Source organism: Corvus hawaiiensis, chromosome 20 (assembly GCF_020740725.1).
Source record: "Corvus hawaiiensis isolate bCorHaw1 chromosome 20, bCorHaw1.pri.cur, whole genome shotgun sequence".
Lineage (NCBI taxonomy): Eukaryota > Metazoa > Chordata > Aves > Passeriformes > Corvidae > Corvus > Corvus hawaiiensis.
In genome coordinates, this window is record NC_063232.1 from 2,341,568 (window position 1) to 2,361,901 (window position 20,334).

The 20,334-nt window shown below is 47.7% G+C and overlaps 1 protein-coding gene across 1 annotated transcript in view; it reads left to right on the forward strand.

Annotated features, from left to right (window-relative positions):
- Positions 1 to 20,088, forward strand: part of BCAS3 (BCAS3 microtubule associated cell migration factor) — a 299,682-nt gene extending 279,594 nt beyond the window's left edge. The window contains 2 exon segments of the mRNA XM_048324409.1: positions 4,252 to 4,317; positions 19,209 to 20,088. Of these exon segments, the coding sequence (XP_048180366.1) occupies positions 4,252 to 4,317; positions 19,209 to 19,357 (215 nt within the window). The 3' untranslated portion in view covers positions 19,358 to 20,088.
- The last annotated feature ends 246 nt before the right edge of the window (positions 20,089 to 20,334 follow it).

Genomic DNA, 20,334 nt, shown 5'->3' on the forward strand with positions numbered 1-20,334 from the left:
GAGATGCCTCACATTGCTGCTGTGGACTTCAATCAGCTCATGTCTGTAAAGGGCTGGGAAGATAGAAAAAGCAGGCTGTGAAAATAGAGAAAGGCACATATTTCATCACTTACTGACCCATGCTGTGATCAGTGTGAACTTTGGGAGGGTATCCGCTGCCGATAATGGGTCAGCACCCCTCAGGCTGTGTATGGAAGGGGAAAGGTGAGTGGAATACCTCCTCTGAAAGCTGAAGCCTTCCAGATGTGCCAGGTTAGGGCGACTGACTGCCCTGGAGACTTGACAGTGTATTATATTGTAATTACATTATATTGAATATATTATATTATATTGTAAACCAAGAACTTTGTCAGAGACAGAGCTCTGTATTTCCCTTCCATTTTCACCAAATCCAGCTGATGGCAGCGAGTGCCAACTTCTTTGGCATAAGATGAGGCTTGCAGTACTGCAGGTGTAAAGACAGAAAGGAGCTGTTTATAGAGATGCCATCACTGAGTTAATATTCATCCAAAGAGATTTCTCCCAGCTCTTGCTCCAGACCCATAAATCTCCCTAATGAGTGTAAGATAGATGCCATCTCAGAGCAGCGATTGTACGCAGCAATAATGAGTAACATGAGCACTGACCCAACTCACCCCATCCCACCACCCTCCTCTCCCTGTCATTAACACTCTGTGTTTCCCTGCCTGTCGTGGGATTCTCTCCACCACTAACACCCTTTATTCTCAGGATTTGGGCATGTGGTGACTCAGAGCAGCAGAGAAAACCCGGTGATAAGACAGTGAACTCCCGTGCCCTTTCCACTTCCATCCCCTAACAGCTCTTGAGCTGTTCCTCTTTACCAGACAGACAGAAGAAGTTCTCTGCCGCTCAGATGTACCTGGAGAGCTGCTCTTGCCGAGGGAGTGGACTGGAGCTGGCTGCCAGCACCATTCCTCAGGCTGGGGAGCACAGGGAAGGGCTCACATCTGTCTGCTGCTTAACAAATGGGCAGAGATAAGTGTGGAGCTGCATTACCCTCACTTCAAAAAAGAGGTGTCTTTGTTGGCTCATAACAAGTAGGAGGGTTTTCACTTCCCCCAAACCACTTACATTATAACCAAGCTCGGCTGAACTGAATTATCTTTGAAAAAACTCAGTTTTCCTCCTTGGGTTCTCTGCTGCCCACTCCCCACAGTGAAATGACAGCAAAGAGTTCAGCAGAAAAGGGCACTGGAGGTTTGTTTGTTGGTAGCTGATTTCTATCTTGCTGCTGCTTTCAAAATCAGTGTTTATGTTTCTACATTGGACTCAAAATTGTGGAATTTATAATCCTTCTAATAATCCTAAAATAACTATTTTAATTTATTTATGCCTTTATGTTACTCATGCTTTAACCCCTGTTTGTGCTCCTTGGATTCTCTTCAGTCCTTAAATAGATTTTGCAGAGATTTAACAAAACTTGCAAAGTCTTTCTCAAACTTCAGCACAAATTAATGAACATTTCTAACTGGGAATGTGAAGATTTGTGCATGTGCAGGGCTGGGGTCCAACGTGTGGACAAAAACTGGGCGGTAGAGTGGACAGTGAGACTTTGTCAAGTGCTCAACTGGTCCTGACATGCACTTAATGGCAAGAGATAAATAGATTCTTTTAATGCCTTAACTGTTAGGGCATAGCTGACACGTAGGTTTATATAGAAATCAGGGCTGATAGGCTGCAGTGGTGTGGAGGAAGTGTGTGCTCGTGGTGCACAGACCACTTTGGGGAGCTGATATTCCCAGAATCTTTGTTTTGTACCTGCCTCATTGCCTTGCAAAGCAGGGATGGCGACACGAACCCTGGCTCTGGCTACTGGCAGAGGCAGAAAATGACCCAGAGATTGGTCATACCACAAACATCAAACTGGAGGGTGCTAAAAACATGAGGAGCAATCTGGCACTCGCAGGAAAGGGGGATTAGATGAGGCTTTTCCACCTCCGACTCCGACTGGGTGCCAAGGGCTGTCGGACAGTGGGTGGGAGAAGAACCAGGTCTGGAAAGTGACCCCCCCAAAAATCTCCTTTCCTTGTGACCTAAGTGATAACTCCAGTCGTCCAGCTAGTTGGCTTGATTGGGAAAACAGCTTTTCCCCTTGTTATCCAATTATTCAGACGACCCATGTCTATCTCAAGCGGAGTCTGCTTTACATAAGCTATCAGCCCAGATACACATTTAATTCCAAGGAAGGCGTAAATTGGCAAAGATGCAAAAAGATGCTTTTGCTGTTTCAGTTTCTGTCAAGCTCTCACTGAAAAGAAGAAATTATGAAAGTCTAGACACAAATGTTAGTGGTCAGTGCCCTCTTTTGCTTGCAAAGCTTTGTTTTCAAGCAGCTACAACATTTACATTTGCAGTGCAGTTCCTAAGTGTGTGCTGGAGCTTCATATTGCATTCCCCCCCCAAAAAAACCACCCTAGGACTGTGATTTATGAAACTCTGCTTCAGACAAATATCTCTGACAGGATTCCGCTCAAACTGGACAGGAGGAAATTGCCAGCCTAGGCTAGAAATCTTTCCCTCCAAAGATACTGTAATTAGTAAATCCTCTGATTCACCTGTTCCTTCAGCAAATACGTTTTTTAAGCTTTCCAATATATTTTGATCACTTCTAGGCTTAATATTTAAAATCAGTCTATAATAGGGGAGCAAGCCATTACAGCTTGAGCAACAGGATGGTTTTGGAAATGCATCTTTCTTCCAAAACTCCTGCAAACCTCCGAGTCTGTCAGCTCTCGCCCGTGGGAAGCCCGTGGCACAGTGAGGTGCACCTCTGGCCCTTGGAGGAAACCGTCTGGATTCCTTCCAAATTTCATGAACAAACTCAGAATGCACTGAAGGAAGCTCATATGTTGAAGCAAACTCTTTAACCTGATTAATGGGATGTAAGTAAGTGGAGCTAATTAGACGTGCTGTTAGGGGATGGCTGGGAGGAAACCCTGCACTGGGGCTCCAGGCACTTTGGATCCTGGTCCCCAGCCAAAGCTGTGTTGTTACACCAGCCCGAGCCTAACTTGGGTCTGGACACCTTTGAGCTTTGCAGAGGGATGGTTTTGAAATCTTCCTGTGAAATTTGGGAGTTGGAGAAGGGAAGTCACACGTTTTCTGGCATGCCTGGCTGAGGTGGGAAGCGGAGGGAGGAGGGCAAGCCAGTGGCTCTATGCAAGGACCAGCCTTCCTGGGGTTTTTTCCAGAGGAGAAAATACGCATACTCACAAGCTGTGTTCAAAGATCAGCAGCCACCTGGACACAGATGTAGCTGTACATTCAGTTTCAGGAATAGGATTAGCCCTTTATTGAGTCAGAGCTTCCAGTGGTACCTTCCCCTCCCTCTCTCCTTCCCTCCCTCCCTTCTTTCATTTCTTCCTTTCTTCCTCTCTTCCTCTTCCTTTTAATTTTTCCAAGGCAATTTTCTCCTTCTCTCTCCTCAGTTGGTTTTCATCCTAACTCAGACATGGGCTACAGGAACACAGAGCAAATGATTTTTCCCCTGAAGAGCATTTCTGCCAGGAGATTTCTGCGTAGGTTCAGTGCAAAACCAGCTTGGGCGGCAAACCCACTGGTGGATCAAATAACATCGATGCTAAAAGCAGCCTTTGAACTTTCAGAATATTCATCCCAGGGTCAGAGATTAAATTACCCCCTCCAATAAGTCTGAGAGCTCAGTGCAGTTCTTCCTACAAAAGGTTTATTTGGATGGGCCTGGTTGAAAAGAAAGGAAAATTCAGGCTCTTTAGGAGCCACCATTTCTGAAGTGCTGGATAAGAGGAGCACTGGCCTTGCACACATTTTGGGATATCAAGCACTTCAGTGTGGGTTTCTTGCTCTCTCCTGTCCAAGGGTCTCCCTGAGCAGCCCCATCACACAGCCCTGGGCAGGCCCAACAAAGGCATTTTTAATTTCCCAGTAATTTCCCTTGTCTCCAAATCCAATCTTGCCACCAGCCCTGGGAGTTTTTACTGGAATTTCTTCCAGGTCATACATTATTTAAGGAGGAGGGGTGTGACTGCTGATACCATGAATATTTCTAGTGTGAATTCAGGTTCTTGCTGTTTGTAGAAAAATTGTAAAGGGAGCACTGCTGCCACAAGACAACTCTGACTTTCTGCCATTTGATAACAACTTGATCAACTGCATTTGCTTTTTATCAATTGTGGTGTGGGGAGATTCCTTTTCTTTTTCTTCTTATTAAATCAAGGTATTTTTTTAAGAAATATTTTATTTTCGATACAGACACAGCCGGTGAAGTAGCAGTAAAAAACATCACCACAAAGAGGCACATGGCTTTGAAATGTTTTGGTATGTAACATAACTGTATTGTTATCAGGTCTTAACTTTTGCACAAAGAGTATTTTCCCTTGTTCTAAAAGCAAACCCTCTCTCATCTTTCCAAGAGCCACATACCTAACGTGGCCATAGGGGGACACACCAAAAAATATCAAAGTGTCTCAAGTCATTTCACAAATAACATTGTTCTGTTGCTCTCCTTAAATGAACAAGAGTTTCTTTGATTTTTTTTTTTTTTTAAGTCAAATTTAGGATTCTGCTGTTCGGAGCAGAGAGGTCACAAGGCCCTAATGTATTTAGCATTGACTGCCCTCTCTTGTAGTGCGTCTATTAGTCAGTAATTTGATTTGTACCTATTCATTTGCAGTCCCTGCAGGAGCTCTGAGCTGGCCCCAAGTATAATTGGTGCTGTCTCTATTTTTACATCATTAGATTAGCCCCGACTCCTGGCCACTTGTTGTCTGCGCTTGTCTGTCCATTTATACAACCTAATGTAACACAAAATTCATTACTGATCACATTACTTTCAACTCTGAAGCCAGCTTTGTGATAAACATTTTGTTAACCCTTCCCTGCCAGCGCACAGACCTGGGGGATAAATGCACTTTCCCTTGGCAGGAAAAATCAATATCATAATAAAACAAAGTGCAGTCACATTTCTGGATTTGTCATTCCTCCCAGAGAAAGAAATGGGGAGGAACATATAGGAGATGACTAAATGGTGTCTGCATGCAGGCATCTCACTCTGCTCGATATGAAATGAGCTCAGCAGTGTCCTTTCTACTGGAATATAAAGAAGTGACACGAGATAGGGCCAGCACTCAATTTAAAACTTAATTTCTTACTCATTGTTCTGCAAGTGTTTTAGCTCTTCTGGTCAGGCTGTAATCAGGTTATGACATTATTGGAACTGGACATTTTTCTTCCCATGCTTTGTCTCAAAAGCAGTGAACAGAGACACAGTTCCCTTTTTCCATAGAGATTTGTTGCTGTGTTGGGGTTTTTTTTTGTTTGCTTGGGGTTGTGGTTTTTCCTCCTAATGATTAGGCAAATTAACTGCAGCACTCCAGAATTTCACAGGAAAATTCAAAGCTCTGTCCTGTCTAGCTTGGCTTTGCTTACATTTGATTGTCTGCTGAGTCCCTCCTAAAGCATGAAGCTGTTTGCATCCCTGAGGGTTCTGCTGTTGATTCCAGGGGGAACAAGAGGAGAGCCATGGTAGGTATTGCAGCCAGGGCTGAGCATCCTCCCAGCTCTGCTTGCAGCATCCTGCCCAGGAGGCGATTCCTGCTACCCAAATATGTTTTGGTGCACGCAAAAGCTGTTGGGTTTTTAACAAGTTTTCTAAATTCATTTTCTGTTTGTACAGCTTGGCTTGGAAATCTGTTATTTTGGGTTTTCTAAATATTTAGAAATATTTCTCAGTGTTTATTAAATCTTCCCTTTAAAAGTCCGAGGCCTGAAGCCTGCCCCACACCGAGTGGTCCCACACTGGGAAGGGGGCAGGAGACAACAGGATTTTTCCATCTGTAATTCCTATAATTACCTTGTCATTCCTTTTAGGAGTCTTTCTATGGTGTTTTTGTGTAGGCTATGACTTATGGCAAGCATATCTCTCTCAGTAAGTATAAGAGCCCTCATCTCCCAGCATCTGAACCAGGACTGGTATTTTTACAGCTGTTTTGTGAGCCAAAACCTCTTGCAGCTGCTGAGGTGGTGGCAGAATAAAGACAAGACAGTTCCTGTCCCTCCTCCCAAGCCCAGCAGCCCCAGAGAGCCATTGAGTATTTGCTGATTTTTGGGATGTGCAGCACAGGCCGTCACAAAGCCCTCATAAACTATGCATTGCCCTCTCCAGGGGAGATGGGGGAGGAGGCTGTGGGATGGAAACCCATTTGTGCAATAAATTGTTAAGCAGTCAAACTGTTAAATGAACACTTATTAGAGGGGTAGGATGAAGTATGAGTCACCAAACAGCAAAATCCACATCAACACAGCAAAGCCTCTGCAGTAAATGGGAAGTCAAGAGCCAAAGCAATGCAAACGTTCCAGTGTGAGCCAACCCTCTGGTCCTGCAGCTTCCAGCCCTCTCAGCCTCTCTTCCAACACATGATCTGCTGCTGGTGCTTTGCACAGCAGGCACAGGTCCTTTGGGGAGCTGCAAAGTGCCACCTCTGCCAGCTCCAGGTCCTTCTCCCTTCGGATGTTGTATTGTTCCCTGTCATTGTGGTGTGGCCTGCAGCTGTGCCCTCACCTCCCAGCACCCCTGCACCTTTCTCTGACAGAATATCCCACAAAGAGTCACCTGATTTTCCCAGTAATCCTGCCTTGCTCTCCTTGGTGGAGTCTGAGAGGATCAGGCCTTGCTGGACAGTGATGGTGTTGGATTTTTGATGTTCATAGTGTGCCTCAGGGGTATGGTCAGGATGAAAGAGAGGGCCAGAGAAAAAGAGAAACAAACCCAAAAGGGATTTTGGCTGGGAGAGGATCTCGGTGATCAGTGGAGACTCCCTGGAGCATCCCCATGGGATCAGCTCCCCTGGCTGCCCCCAGAGGAAGGAGGGTTGTGGCCAGGTCCCTGGCAGTGCTGGGAATACTTAGTCCTCCTTGAAGTATATATCCTAATTTGTGGTATGAAAAGATTAGCTTTCCTTCCATTCCTAGCCTGTTGTCTCCCCACCATGGATAATACATAAAACAGTAGACTTTTATTCATTAACATTTATGGGAAAATGTTAATATTAAACTGTAAGTGAAAAGCCCCATCTTATTGAATTCTTCTGCTGTATTATTGGGAGCCTAATTTCATTTTGCATTTAAATAAAAACCAGATGACGTTCAGGACGGTCAGGCAAGCATTCTGTAAGTGAGAATTTATCTTGCGATCTGGGTAAACAATGTCTCATCATTTAACAGTTATTATAAATAATGGGGTTTTAAGCACTTTGCTGGGAGTTCATATTGGCTCCACACGGGTTGCACGAAGGGAGAGAGAATTTCAGTGACATCTTCCAGGCATCCGGTGAGGAGGAATCATATCCTGAGCTCACTTCTCAAGCTGCAGCAGTTTTCATCCTCCTCTAGTTATTATTGCTCAATATCATGTGTACCATCCACTGACCAAAAAAATGAAGAGGAAGGAAAATGACAAATTGGTTGGAAGCGTTTTGAAGATGAAGAAACCCTGTTTGCAGCTTCCCCATGAAAGGGGAAAGGGTTCAGGGCCATGCAGAGGTTCATGCAGGTAGCTGAGCCTCCAAAAGGGAGATTCTTTCAGTAAAAATGGGGCTGTGTAAAAGTTGTGCATTCACAGAGAATGAAAAAGATGTTGAGGGAAAACATAAAGACAAAAAGATCATAAAGCAGCTGCTTTTTTCTGTGTTTCTGCTGATGCCCTCTGAAATGACATCTGGTGGTTTTGTGCTTGGGAACGTGTGAGGTAATGTATAAAAAGAGTAAAAACTGCTAAAAAAAAGGTAAATAGGTTTTCCCTCACTCCTGTTGCTTCTGTTCTGCTTTTCAGTGCTGTTCCTTCACTGAGGTAGCAGCGCTTTGGTGCTCTCTGGCTTTGCTCTGTGTTCCTCAGACATCACCGAGAGCCTCGGAGATCCCTCTGAGGCATTTCCCACCACAGGCAGGGAGCAGCTTCCCTTCAATCTGTCCTGCATCCTGGGGAAGGGGGAATTAGTTTTCTATGCAGACAGGGGGTGAATTTTAGTAGCAACTATGTGCTGTTGTGGAGAGATCCTGAATTTGGGAGCTCGTGAGGCTGGCTGGTGACATGTCACCTCCCTGAGTCCACCTCAGGACATGAACTGCTTGCTGCCTTTTTCTGTGTGACCCATTTTATCCCATTTTCCAAAAAGACCCCCGCAGCTAAAACACCATCTTCTTTTTTTATTTATTTATTTCTTTATTTATTTTGGATATTTATTTGTTATTCCCTTGGTCATTGACTTTCTCAGTAACGGCCCAACACATGAACTTTGTGTTTACACCAAAATTTGATGGTGTTGTGAAAGACAAAGGGTCAGTATCACTTCTCTGACTCTTTCCAAAGATGTTTTTCTGGGAAGGCTGCAGGCAGGAAGGTGCTGGTGGGGTCAGCAGCCAGGACCTGCCCTGCTGCCTCTGCTCCAGCTCAGTGGGGATCCAGGAGCCAGAGGGGCTGGGGATGGAGAGATCTGGTTGGGATGAGTGCCGTGGAAATGGTGGCAGTTTCCTAAAAAGATTCCAATGCCCTGTGTTGTGGAGAATGCTTGGATGCTGTGCTGGAATTCTCCACAGCATTCCCATGGATGGCATCTCCCATCTATTCCCACATGCCACAGCTATTCCCACTGGGTGCTCCCACCTTGTCAGGTGGAAATGGCATTTAGAAGCATAAATCAAGAGACAAATTAACCCTGTAGCCTCCTTCCCTCATCTGCAGCCATGGAGGCAGGAGTGGGAGGTGAATTGTGCAGGGACAGATCCCTAATCTGAAATTTGGGGGTGCTTTTTTGCCTCTACTAAGGGCTACTTTTATCCACACCCTTTGGTAAAAACTCTTTTGATAATATCATGCCAGGACTGTGTTGTCTTTTTGGTTTATCTTTTGAAAAGATGGCTAGTCACCCATCAAAATATGAGCAAAAGGTCTGCACAAGAGCACAACACAAGGAGCAGGTAGTGATGTGAACTTCACTGCCAGGTGCCCGTATCCAAGGCAGAATCTGTCCAGCCTGAGATGACTTAAATTGCCTTTTCTGGGGGATGTGACCAGAGGAATGCCTTGGTTTGCCATTAGGTCTTTCAGATTTCACACAGGGTTACCTTCCACCAGCTCCTCCACCAGCTGCAGCTCATCCACACGTTTGTGAGTGCAGCTACAAAGATGAAATGTAAGAGAATCAGTGCTTAGAACAATTTTTAAAATACGACTTTCAAAAAGGAAAAATGTTGAATTTACTATTCCAGCTGCCTTCTGTATTCAGGAGCACAAATGTGAATTGCTGTGTTCAACAGCTCCATTAACAAAGGGACGAATTAAGCTTTGAATGTCATTTTTATCAAGGCTCTTTCATATTTACGTCTAACATCAGAATTTGGAGCTGTATAAATAAGAGAGAGTGTATTAAGAGCCTCAAGCAGCCCTGCAAGAGAGTGAGGCCACGAGACAGAGCTGTTGTTTTTCCAGGCTGGGTTAATACTCAGTCAAGGTAGAACCGTGATTTTAAGGGAATGACTGAGCTCCGAGTGCTTTGTAAAATTAGGGCTGTGTTTACAAAACTGGTCTGCTTGAAGCAGCCATGTCAACATAATCTTTAAAATAATTGAGTGAATAGACTAAATAAATTGCACTCGGAACTGGGATTATTTGGTTGGGTTTGGAGTTCTCAGTGACACTGAGCTACTGCCAGGCAAGTGGGAGGAGGAGACTCTGGTCCTGATCTCCACCTGAGCTCTCCCAACTCAAGAGCCTTGAACTGTTTAGATGAGCAGACAGGGCTGAGGCTGTGGTGACATCATTTCGTGAGCTTCAACAAAACTCCCCTGATTTGGACCAGCTGAGCATCTGCTCCCCCCCAAACTTCTTAACTTTTCCTTTGAATCAAACCCAAATTCCAGTCTGGTCTAGCTTCCTCCTCAGCATCAATCTGCACCGGGGGAGCAGCCCAGAGCCTCTCACTGGCCTGAAAGGCCACTCTGTGTCAGAAGTACTAGAAGTTGTGCCAGAATGACTTTGCTTTGTAATATTATACTTCTGCAATGAGCTCTGCAGTGTGTTTGTGTCAGCAGCACAGAGAGCACACGTGTGAGATGCACAGAGGCACACTCAGCACTGGAGTCCACCCCAGGGCTTGTCTTCCTACCTGAGAGGCTTTAAGGAGGCCCAGTGCTGAGGTGGCATCACAGAGAGGAGAGAATTAGGCCTTAGATGGGAAAGGAGCTGAAATTTGGAGGATCAGGTGTGAAATTCTCATGCAGAGTGTCAGCAGTCACTGCCCAGACCCTGAGGTCATCACCAGGTTTGTGGGTTTGACCTTCAGGCAGCTTTTCCTTACCCAGTTTTTCTGCTGGGATTGTTTGGCTGAGCCCAAGGAGGAGGAGAGGGGACCCCCAGCACTCCCTGAGGGCTCCTGACTATCCCTGTCTCTGCTTCAGCCACCTCTGGGACAGGACCCCCCTGTCCTGAGACTCGAGTGGCTCCAGCTCTGGAGGGAAGAGGGATGCCCAGATCCACACCTGCTTTGGATAGAAAATGTTCCAGGAATAGGAGCATTGCCTCCAACATTTCTGAGCAATATCCCCAGAGTTCAGTGGGTGCAGGACGTGGTAGGTGTCATAAACACGCATTTTACTCTGAATTTGTAATTTCCTTCGTGCAGTAGAGGCTGACAGAGGGGTCAGTGTTGAGCAATCGGAGGCACTCCTATAACCCTGGGAATGAGAGACCAAACCCAGGAATTTTAATACAGTGTTTTCTCTGCAAATGCTTTTGGTCTGATATACACAGATGTGCTGCTTGCGTAACTGGAGATGCAAGATAGTTCTGCCTAAATGCATTAAAAAACTTGTCTACACACACTGGTTGGCACAGGAAAGCATGTATTCCACATTGGATATCTTACAGGAATCTATAGTAGCAGCATAGTGAAACTTTCAGGATGGGGTAAGAGAGAATTCCTTTAAACCCAAGCAACCATCGCTGCATGTTCAGTGAAAAACCTCATCTCTAAATCTTGCACAAGGAGCTGTAGGCTTGCAGGATGTGATGGGCTACAGAAATGATTTTCTATTTGACTGTCATAGCTTTTGAAATTTTCACATGCTGGCTAAAATCAGCAACTCATCTTTCTGAAGAGCCATTTATGTAGGAAAACATCCTAAACCTCTTTACAAAAATATACAGCTCTAGGAAAATGGAGATTATTTTTTTAAAGCACTGGAAGTCATTGTGAAAGTGCCTATCTTGAGGAATATTCTCCCTCTAAATGCCAGTCCTTTATCTGGTGCACTTTTAACCTTCCATAAAATGCTGAGAGTCAAGTCTGGCAAGATGCCAGAGTCTTGAATCTCCCACTCCATGGGCTGGAGTCACATGGAGCTTTCTGGGTTCTCTTTTTAAAGGAGTAAACAACCTGTTTAGAAGTTTGTGCAGGAAAACGTTCTGTCCTTTTCTCAGCAATCTCTTTGTGCCTGAAGCAGACCCAGACATTTTTGTGAGCTCTGGTGTCCGCCCTGTTTTGTAAGTGTTGTTTGCCATCTCCGCAGTGAAATCAGGCACTAGAAATGAGATTTGGGGTCTCAGAGGGACTCTGATGTTCAGAAGGCTCAGTCTTCATTTCCCCTGGATCTCTCCTGCCTCCTGTACCTCCCCATCTCCTTGCTGGATCCTGCCACCTTTGTTCCAAGATGCCAGGTTTCATCTTCAGGTGCATGGCATGAGCCAACTCTGTGTGGATTCAGCACTGGAGTTACTGTAAGGTAGTTTGACAGGAACTAATATTTTACATAGGCCATTGAATCCTGATTTCACAGAAGTTGCTCAGGCAGTGTTTCCCAGTCTTCTTGACTTGCAAATTTAATGGAGGTGCTTTTGTGGTGCCTCAGCATCTTCCAGGTTGTGACAGGATGAGACAGTTCTAACACAGGAATTGATTTTCAATGTTCAAATGCCATCGTTTTATTTTTTTTTTAATTTCCTCATTTGAAAATAGTTTAAAATCTGTTTTCTGAAACTGCTGAGTTTATGAAAAAAGGAAAAAGAAACATTTCTGAGGAGCAGGTCTGTCACAGCCACCCAGAGCACGGCAGGAAGTTGGTCCCACTGCACTGGGTGTCAGTGCAGGTGAACAGGCACAAGGCTTGGGGCAGAGAGCAGCTTTAATTGACTTTTAAACATTATCATAACCATATGAAATTGTAATCATAGCAATATATAAAACTGAGAACTGACTTTTTGCTTGTGCTCCCTTTGGAAAGGAGCAACGCACATTTGCCCGGAAATTTCAGCCATCTCAAATTAAAGCCAGCTTGGAAAATTAAGATTTTTAATGAGGACTTGGTGCTTTCGTTTTGCTGGAATTTAATATTAACAATCTTTGTTCATCCAAATACCCAAAAGCACAGGTTCCCCCGGGGGTGCAGTGCCCCCCTGTGCCCTCCCTGCCAGCGGGTCCCTGGAACTGCCAGCAGGGCTGGAGCCCCTCGCTCCGAGCAGCCGCCGAGGGTGCTGGAGATGGATTATAATTAGAGCTCCCTCATTAGCATAATTGCATTTCATAACAAAAAATAAAGGGAAATACTCAAGAAAAACCTCCAAGTGCAGCAGCAGCGATGTAATTTCCAGGCATCCCGGTATTTCTGCATCCCAGTGTATTTTCCAAACTCACGTCAGCTTTTGAGCTCTTCTCCACCTTGTGTGTCCCAGGCAGCAGCAGCAGCTGCCCTGGGCACCAGTGGTGATGCTCAGAGTGAGTGTTCCTGCAGAAACAGTGCCAAAAGCATCCAGCAGAGTTTGAGATGTTGTCTAAATCCTGAAAGATGGAGTGTTTCCATGTACAAGTGCCCTGTTCGAGCTCCTCCCGGGGAGCACATCCCGCTCCCTTCAGCAGCAATCAGTGAAATTAAAATGTTTAACTCACCCATTCACTGGGGAGCGTTGTGTAAATTACAAACAGTTTAAGAGATCCTTAAGACTTCCATTGTGTTAATACAAATTGCCTTTTAGCGTTCCCTTTAAATAGGGCCCTTTTGAGTGAGAATCCAGATGGCAGAAGCTCCATAATTATTATTCATTACAGTTAATAAGTAACACTCGGGAAGCCCCAGTCAGTTCTGCAAGTCCCCCGTGATGGGCATTGTGTAGATGTAAGGGTGAAAAAATAGTCCTTGCCACAGAATCTGTCAGGATTTCAGTCAAAGACAAGGAGGTATGAAGGGCCCTTATGTGTGCCTGCCCCAGATCATGGACCAGGCTGGCATTCCCAGAGCCCTGTCTGCAGGGAATCTTCTCCAAAAGGGAGGGAATTGTCTTGGATTTTAAAGTGAGGCTTGAATTTTTGCCTTTTAGCTGTTTATTCAGAAGCCCCCGTGGATGGGGAGGGGTAGGTTTGGTGAGCAGCACCTTGTGTCTCTCCCCATGCCTGGAAAATGCCTGTCCCACATCCTCATTTCGGGAAGGGGCCGAGTGCATTCCTGCGTTTGTGGCCCCCTCGGCGCACGGCAGAGCCTGAGAAGTTCCCCAAAATAATTGCTGTGAATGACAGAAATGAAATCGAGGCGATTCGAGCTCTGCTGGCCATTACCCCACTTCCTGCATTCCTACTTGTTAATTGTCTTAATTCCTAACGAGTCTTCGGGCGTCTGATGGACTTTCTGATGCGTGCTCACTCCGATGCTTCCTTCCCTCCCCTCCCGGGCCTCATCCCTCACCAGAGACCTTGTTCCTTTAAAAATGTCATCCTTAAAAATCAGAAATACTCAGCCCAGCAAAAGGAAAAGGGAACTTGACATTAGTTGAGCTTGAAAGGCTCGGTGCTGTGAAAAGTGACTGACGTGTGAAAAGAGGCTACAATTAGTTCTTTCCCCGAGCACTCTCCCATTCAGTCCAGGGTCACTCCTTCAGCGAGCTGCAGCTTTGAGGGTAATGTGTTGTGACAGTTTGAGATGATGAAGAATAATTCTTGTATTCAGAGTTGCTGCCGCTTCCCCGCTGCCCTGACACATCAGGCTGCTGTCATTGTATCAGTTATCCCGGCCACGGCTCCGCCGAAGCCCGGGCAGCCCCTCTGTAGGTAAGAGGAAGGGGTCGGCTCTTCCAGAAAACGATTTGGGGAGGGTATTTTGAAACTGTGCTCAAGAGGGGAAGGCAAACAGAGAGGAAGGAAAAACCATTAGAAGAAATAATGCACTGGAGAGGAGATTTTTGAGTAGACGTAAAGGAGATACCAGGGCTTCGAGTGGGCCACTACAGGAGAGCACGGCTGAGAAAGGCAGCATAATTTATGAGTGTTCCGGGCAAAAGAGGGCTATATAGATTTTCTTCAGGCATTGAATTAATGTGCCCTATAAAATGGTTTCACATTTAGGCTTGGCAGGGCTTTGTACCTTTCTGGATTTGATGGGGTCCTTTTGACAGCTCCTGGAGCTTTCTGGAACGGAGGGTGCAGCCACCCCACTGGACCCCAAGCGGCACCACTCCCCCGGACCTGCGGACCCTGGGCTGTCCCCAGAGCAGCTCCTCCTCCTCCTCCTCTTCTTCCTCCTCCTCCTTCCACCTTGGCAGCCAGCTCAGGGAGAGCAGCGTGGCTCACCAGAGGACTGAGGGACAGGACAGCCTGGCCGCAGCATGGCGGTCGGGAATGTCAGCAGAAGGAAATGTTTCCTGGGAGGTTTCATTTTCAGTTCCTCGTGGAACGCCGTCCACGCCGCAGGAGGGCTGCGGGCAGCGCTGGCAGCGATGCCAAGCAGGGAGCAGCCAGCATCTGCTCCCAGCTCCTCTGGTGCCCCATTGCTGTCCCAGTGTTCCCGCAGGCCCGGGGCTGTGCTGTGAGAGGGGATGGCTGCCCTGGGGTGGGCCAGGGACTCAGGATGGCCACTTGCCATCCCACGCCAGCAGCCACGAGGATTTTTGCTGCTGCTGCCTCCACCATTGTGGAAAGTGTGTGTGCCCTGAAAATCCTGTTACTCAGGGACCCTGGGTGATGCCAGCGGTGCCCATTACTGTTACTGTCAAAAGCACAGGCAGGGCTGTTCCCAGCTCCCCTGAAGTGACTTTCTCCTCATGGCTTCAGCAGATGTTCCAGCTCCTTTGTCTTTTTTTCCTTTTTTTTTTTTTCTTTTTTTTTATTTTAGAGCAGGCAGGACTTTGTGAATCGTTTCCTCCGGGGACATGGGCAGGTTTTAGTATTTACGTTTCCAGTATTAGCATTTATTTGTATTTGTGTTTGTTTTTCACGGGCTTCTGAAAGCCTCAGGGAACCATTTATGGGGCCAAAATAATGCAAGTGCTGGTCTTCTCACAGTATTTCATTTCCTTGATGGTGGAAATGCTACGAGAAGAGCAGGTCTCATGTTATTTTGACCCCATAAATAGCTCCCAGAGGCCCCTTTCTTCCTTCTCCCACCCACTCCCCCCCAAATCAAATATTTAGGTTTCTGCAAAGCCTGACTTCTCAACCCTGGTTATCTTGCTTCAGCAGAAGCAAATTGCAGTTATTACAAAATAGCCAGAGAGTCTATAAGGCCGAATGGGTTTTATATGATGCACAATTTGTTGGCTACTGTACAAGTTCATTAAAGTGTATCATAAGAGGTTGTTTTACTGGTACATTTAAGGAAGTTAATACATCTCGACAGTGTATGCATGGGGGAATGCAGATACAATAACCCTCAGACTTGCTGGGGCCACGTCCATTCCTGGCGTAACTCCACCAGCGTGAACGGAATCACTGCCTGGGCAGCACTGTCCTGCTCTGCTGGAGTGCTGCTGTTCCCTGATCCTGCTGCTCTGGGCTCTGCTGACACCCAGTCCCATCTTTCCATGGAGGTTTGCTCCTATTTTGTGTTTTTCAGCATGTTCCCAGCACAGAGGACATCAGTGGCCTGACCGGTTGTGTGATGTGTCTTTTTAGGGTGGGAAGTGTTTCAGCTCCTTCAGCTGTGCCACGGGGGCTTGGCTGTCCCATCCCGGGGTGGCTTTAGGGACCTGCCTCTCCTGATAGCCAACAGCCCCACCATGCAACTCCTTCTACACTTGTTTGGTCCGTCCAGGTGCTGGGTCTATGAGAAAATTGTCCTCCAGTTTTCACTCTCTAACAGGAAGGGTGTCCCCATGTCATGGAGCCATTCCCAGTCTTGTCCAGGCTTCCCATGGGAATGGCGCTGAAGTTCCTCTGCCGTGCCCTTATCTGCTCTAAGGGCTGGGAGGAAGAAAAACAGTACACACTGGATTTATTTATTTATTTATTTATTTATTATTAATGAAACAGTCCAATTGGGGGAAACGCAGGCAGATGTGCTGCCTGTGGTGCTGGGGGTCAGCTGTGCGGGCAGGTAGCTCCTGGTGGCCATGTAATGGCTAATTGCCCCCCTCGTGTGACCCAGCCGTGCTCCAGAGCCGGCCCAGGGTGAGGGCAAGAGCCCAATTTCCTGAGCACAGCGGCAGCCGCGGCACTTTTACAGGGCTTCCTCAGGTATCAGAATACACCGCTCGTCTGCCCGGCCGGGTAATTAGTTCCAGAGCGAGCTGGAGCTGTTTGGGAGCACCCGGACTCGTATTCCACGGGGAATGTGTCCCCCGGGATGGCAGCTTGGATGTGGGAGTTCCCCGGGTTTTAGCCTGACACCCCCTAACCTAGATTGAGCTGGAAAATCCCCTCCAGTCCTTCCAGAGCCTCTGCACCTCCGGTACCCTGTCTTTTGTCCCTCTCCGTCAGGAATTGTCAGGTTTTCCTGCCGGACAGCAGCGAGGGGAGCTCGGGACAGCCGCGCTCGGAGCTGTGGGACGCAGCCAGGCCAGGGCTCCATCCAGGCCCTGTGCCCGCCGCTCTGCATCCCTGATTCCTGCTCCCTGCTTTTTCCCTGGCTGGCATCAGTCTCTGCAGTGCCACCCCCTGGCAGGCCCCCGCAGAGGTGACAGGAGCTGCCGGCTGCAGAAATCCTGCAGACCCCAGAAGAGCCCGAATCCCCCCCAAATCCCACCCGGACAGGGCGCTCGGTCCCGCGCCAGGCGCTGAGGGACGGGCAGGAGCTCGGCCCCCAGGGGCAGGAACAGCCGCGCAGGAGCCGCAGGAAAACAAAACTCCTCTCTCTGTCCCTCTCCCTTGTTTTGCTGGAAACACTTTGGAAATCAATTATAGCTGGAAAAGAGAGTGAAGTCACCCCGGGAGGAGCCGCTCCGGGGTTTGGGGGAGCCCGGCAATGCTGCCCAGCACCCCCAGCTCTGACGTGGGACCTTTAAGCAAAGCCAGCTGTGTGCTGAGGGAGATAAAAGCCCCAAATCAGACAGGATAAGCGCAGTATTAGTGTGGGATACGCCACTCATTTCTGATTTAAATTACTGTTTTTACTTCCTGGACTCTTGGGAGAGTAAGGATGTGAGGAAAATGAAGAGGTTTAGACATGGACATTCCTTTACAAAATACTGGCAAGAAATGGTGATGAATACAGCTGAGGTCATTACCAGCGCTGCTTTCAGGGTGATCAGCTTCCTGCTGATTTGTTTTCCTTGTATCCTGGGCAGTTTATCTCCGTTGCAGGTTACCTTCAGGATGAGGGATTAAATCCCACAGCCCTCACTGCTAGGTGTGTGCTCGCCTGGCTGCTGGCCCTGCAGTGCCCAGGTGCTGAGGGGAGCAGGGCAGTGCCAGAGGATGCTGGAGTGGGATGCTTTTTGTTTTAGGGAACAGCTGACTTTTTGCTGTTCCCTGTACTTTGTGTATAGATCTGTCCTTATCACGGAGTCCCACTGCAGCCAAAGGACCGCTGTGGTGTTTACAGGAGGTTAAATATCCCAGGTGAGGCAGTGGAAGTGGCGGAGGTGCAGGAATATTTAGCAGAGAGCAGAGCAGGCACTGCTCCTCCAGCTCCTGCAGCTCCTTTCCACCCCAGCCAATTCTTATATAGGACCAGAGAAAGGTTTGGGTTGGAAGGGACGTTAAAGCTCATCCCATTCCACCCCCTGCCATGGGCAGGGACACCTTCCATGATCCCAGGTTTGCTCCCAGCCCCATCCAGCCTGGCCTTGGACACTTCCAGGGATGAGGCAGCCACAGCTTCCCTGGGCACCCTGTGCCATGGCCTCACCACCCTGACAGGGAACAATTCTTTCCAAAATCCAGTCTAAACCTCTCTTCCAATTTAAAGCCATTCCACCTTGTCCTGTCACTCTGTGCCCTTATTTTTATAGGACTTTTTAGTCCTTCTCCAGCCCTCTTGTAGCCCCCTCAGGTCCTCTTTCCCCCTTGGCAGCAGATGAATTTGCCCAAAACTCCTGTCCCCATCCCGTCCCCTCCAGCCCAGGCTGCACAAAGTCCTGCTCAGCGTCGCACATCACAACTCCCCGGAATATTTCTTGTATCCTGTCACCACCATCACTCTGGGGGAGGATTCCTGTGCCATCCCTGGGGCTCTGCCTCATGTCCCTGCTGCATGCCACTGCTGAGTGCTGCTGGGGGGATGCTGCAAGTGGCCACCGAGTCAACTGCGGGGTTCAAGTGGCTCACAGAGAGGCCACGGTTGGAAACGATGCCCTGCACACCAAAAATCCTCCTGTTTGCAGATTAGGGAGCACTAAAGGCTTTGGAAGGTCAGAGAGGGGAGATGTCTGGGTGGGTGTGACCAGGAGAGGGACAGCCACAGCCTGGCTGCTTTCTCTTTTGCTGTGAGGCACGGCTGAGAAAAGGGGTATTTTCTCTTTGACTTGAAAAAGCAGTTATTTATGTCCATTTGGGCAGGATAAAGAGCTGTGGAAAGTCCCTGGTGTTCCCAAGGTGGGGAATGGCAGTGGTTATGCACTGCTGGTGCACACTGTGCCAATCCCCCTTCCCAGCATCATTGGGAGGGAAGATGTTCCCTCTTCTGCCCCCGTCCCCTTCATACCCTGCTCAGTTCAGCCATGAGATCCCCACTGTGGAGGCCTGATATGTCCTCAGTCAGCAGCCTCGACCCCGGGGAAGGGCAGCAGGTAATGTCTCCATCTTTGGCTCAGCTGAGCTGTGAGCCCAGCTGGAGAGAAGTAGAACCAGGAGCTGGCATTTCTCAGGAGCAATTCCCAAATCAGCCCCAAAAAGAAGGACGATGAGCAAACGTTTGAACAATGCAGCAGCAAAGGGATTTGTCAGTAAAGCATCTGTCTTGACACCGGGGGTTTATCCCAAACACTAACCAGGACCTGCTCTCTCTCTCCCTTGCAGAGCTTCAGCGAGAGGGAAGCATAGAGACGCTCAGTAACAGCTCCGGCTCCACCAGCGGCAGCATCCCCCGCAACTTCGATGGCTACCGGTCACCCCTCCCGACTAACGAGAACCAGCCCCTGAGCCTGTTCCCCACGGGATTCCCCTAAACGAGCCGCCCATCAGGGAGAGATCCAGACAGGGTAACGAGCCGCCTCTCCCCCAAACAATCCCGCTGTGTCTGTCACCTGCCAGCTCCCGGCAGCATGGGATGGTTCTCGTTACGCTGATGATTATTGACGACTCTTAAACCTTCCTGAAACATACTCATGAAATCTTGACTCTGTGTTCCTGTGCAATATGAAGAGGCTCCATCTTCAGTCCTGATAGCTCTGCGGCTTCTTTTCTCGCTGTCTTCAGGAAGAGGTTGGGTGAGGAGAAATATTCCTAAGCCATCTTGGGTCAAGCACGTGGTTTCACAGCTTGGTTTCTCTGCTTTTTTCATGCTGAGAGATGAATCTCCGTAACTCAGAGGAGCTCTCGCCGTTCGTGAAAGTGCCGAGCATTAATGGATGAACTGGAGAGACTGGAAACTGGAGGACTTTCTGTGGACAGGGTTGATGATGTTATTCCTTCCTCGTCACGTCTCCTTGCTGCCCTTCTTCCCCTCTGATACTCATCAATGCCAGGAGTATTGCAAATGGAAATGTTTCTTTTTGTTCTTTGGAAGAATTCTCTCTCTTTCTCCGTTTTTCTTCTAGTCATGTATTTTAGAAATGTACTTAATTGACTAACTGCAGTCACAGATTTCTCATATTTGGTTATAAAAGTTGTTCATTGGAACTCAGATATCTGTCCAGAAATGCATGTGTCATTGAATAAATCTAAGTTAAACAAGAAACTGCTTAAATGGCAATGTTCGTGGAGCGTTACTGGGCTGACTGTGGGCTTTGTGTATCTCCCTGGACCAGACTCTGTGCGTATTTACTGACTTGAGGGCTTTAATTAAAGCCATCAGTGGCTGTTATGCAGCCAGTCTAGCATGGTTTTGCCTCCCTATTTCCTTGTCCTCGTGTGCACAGGCAGGATTTTTAAAAACAAGGTGTTTAGGTGGTGTGCCTTGCACCCTCTTGGCACCTCTGAAAAC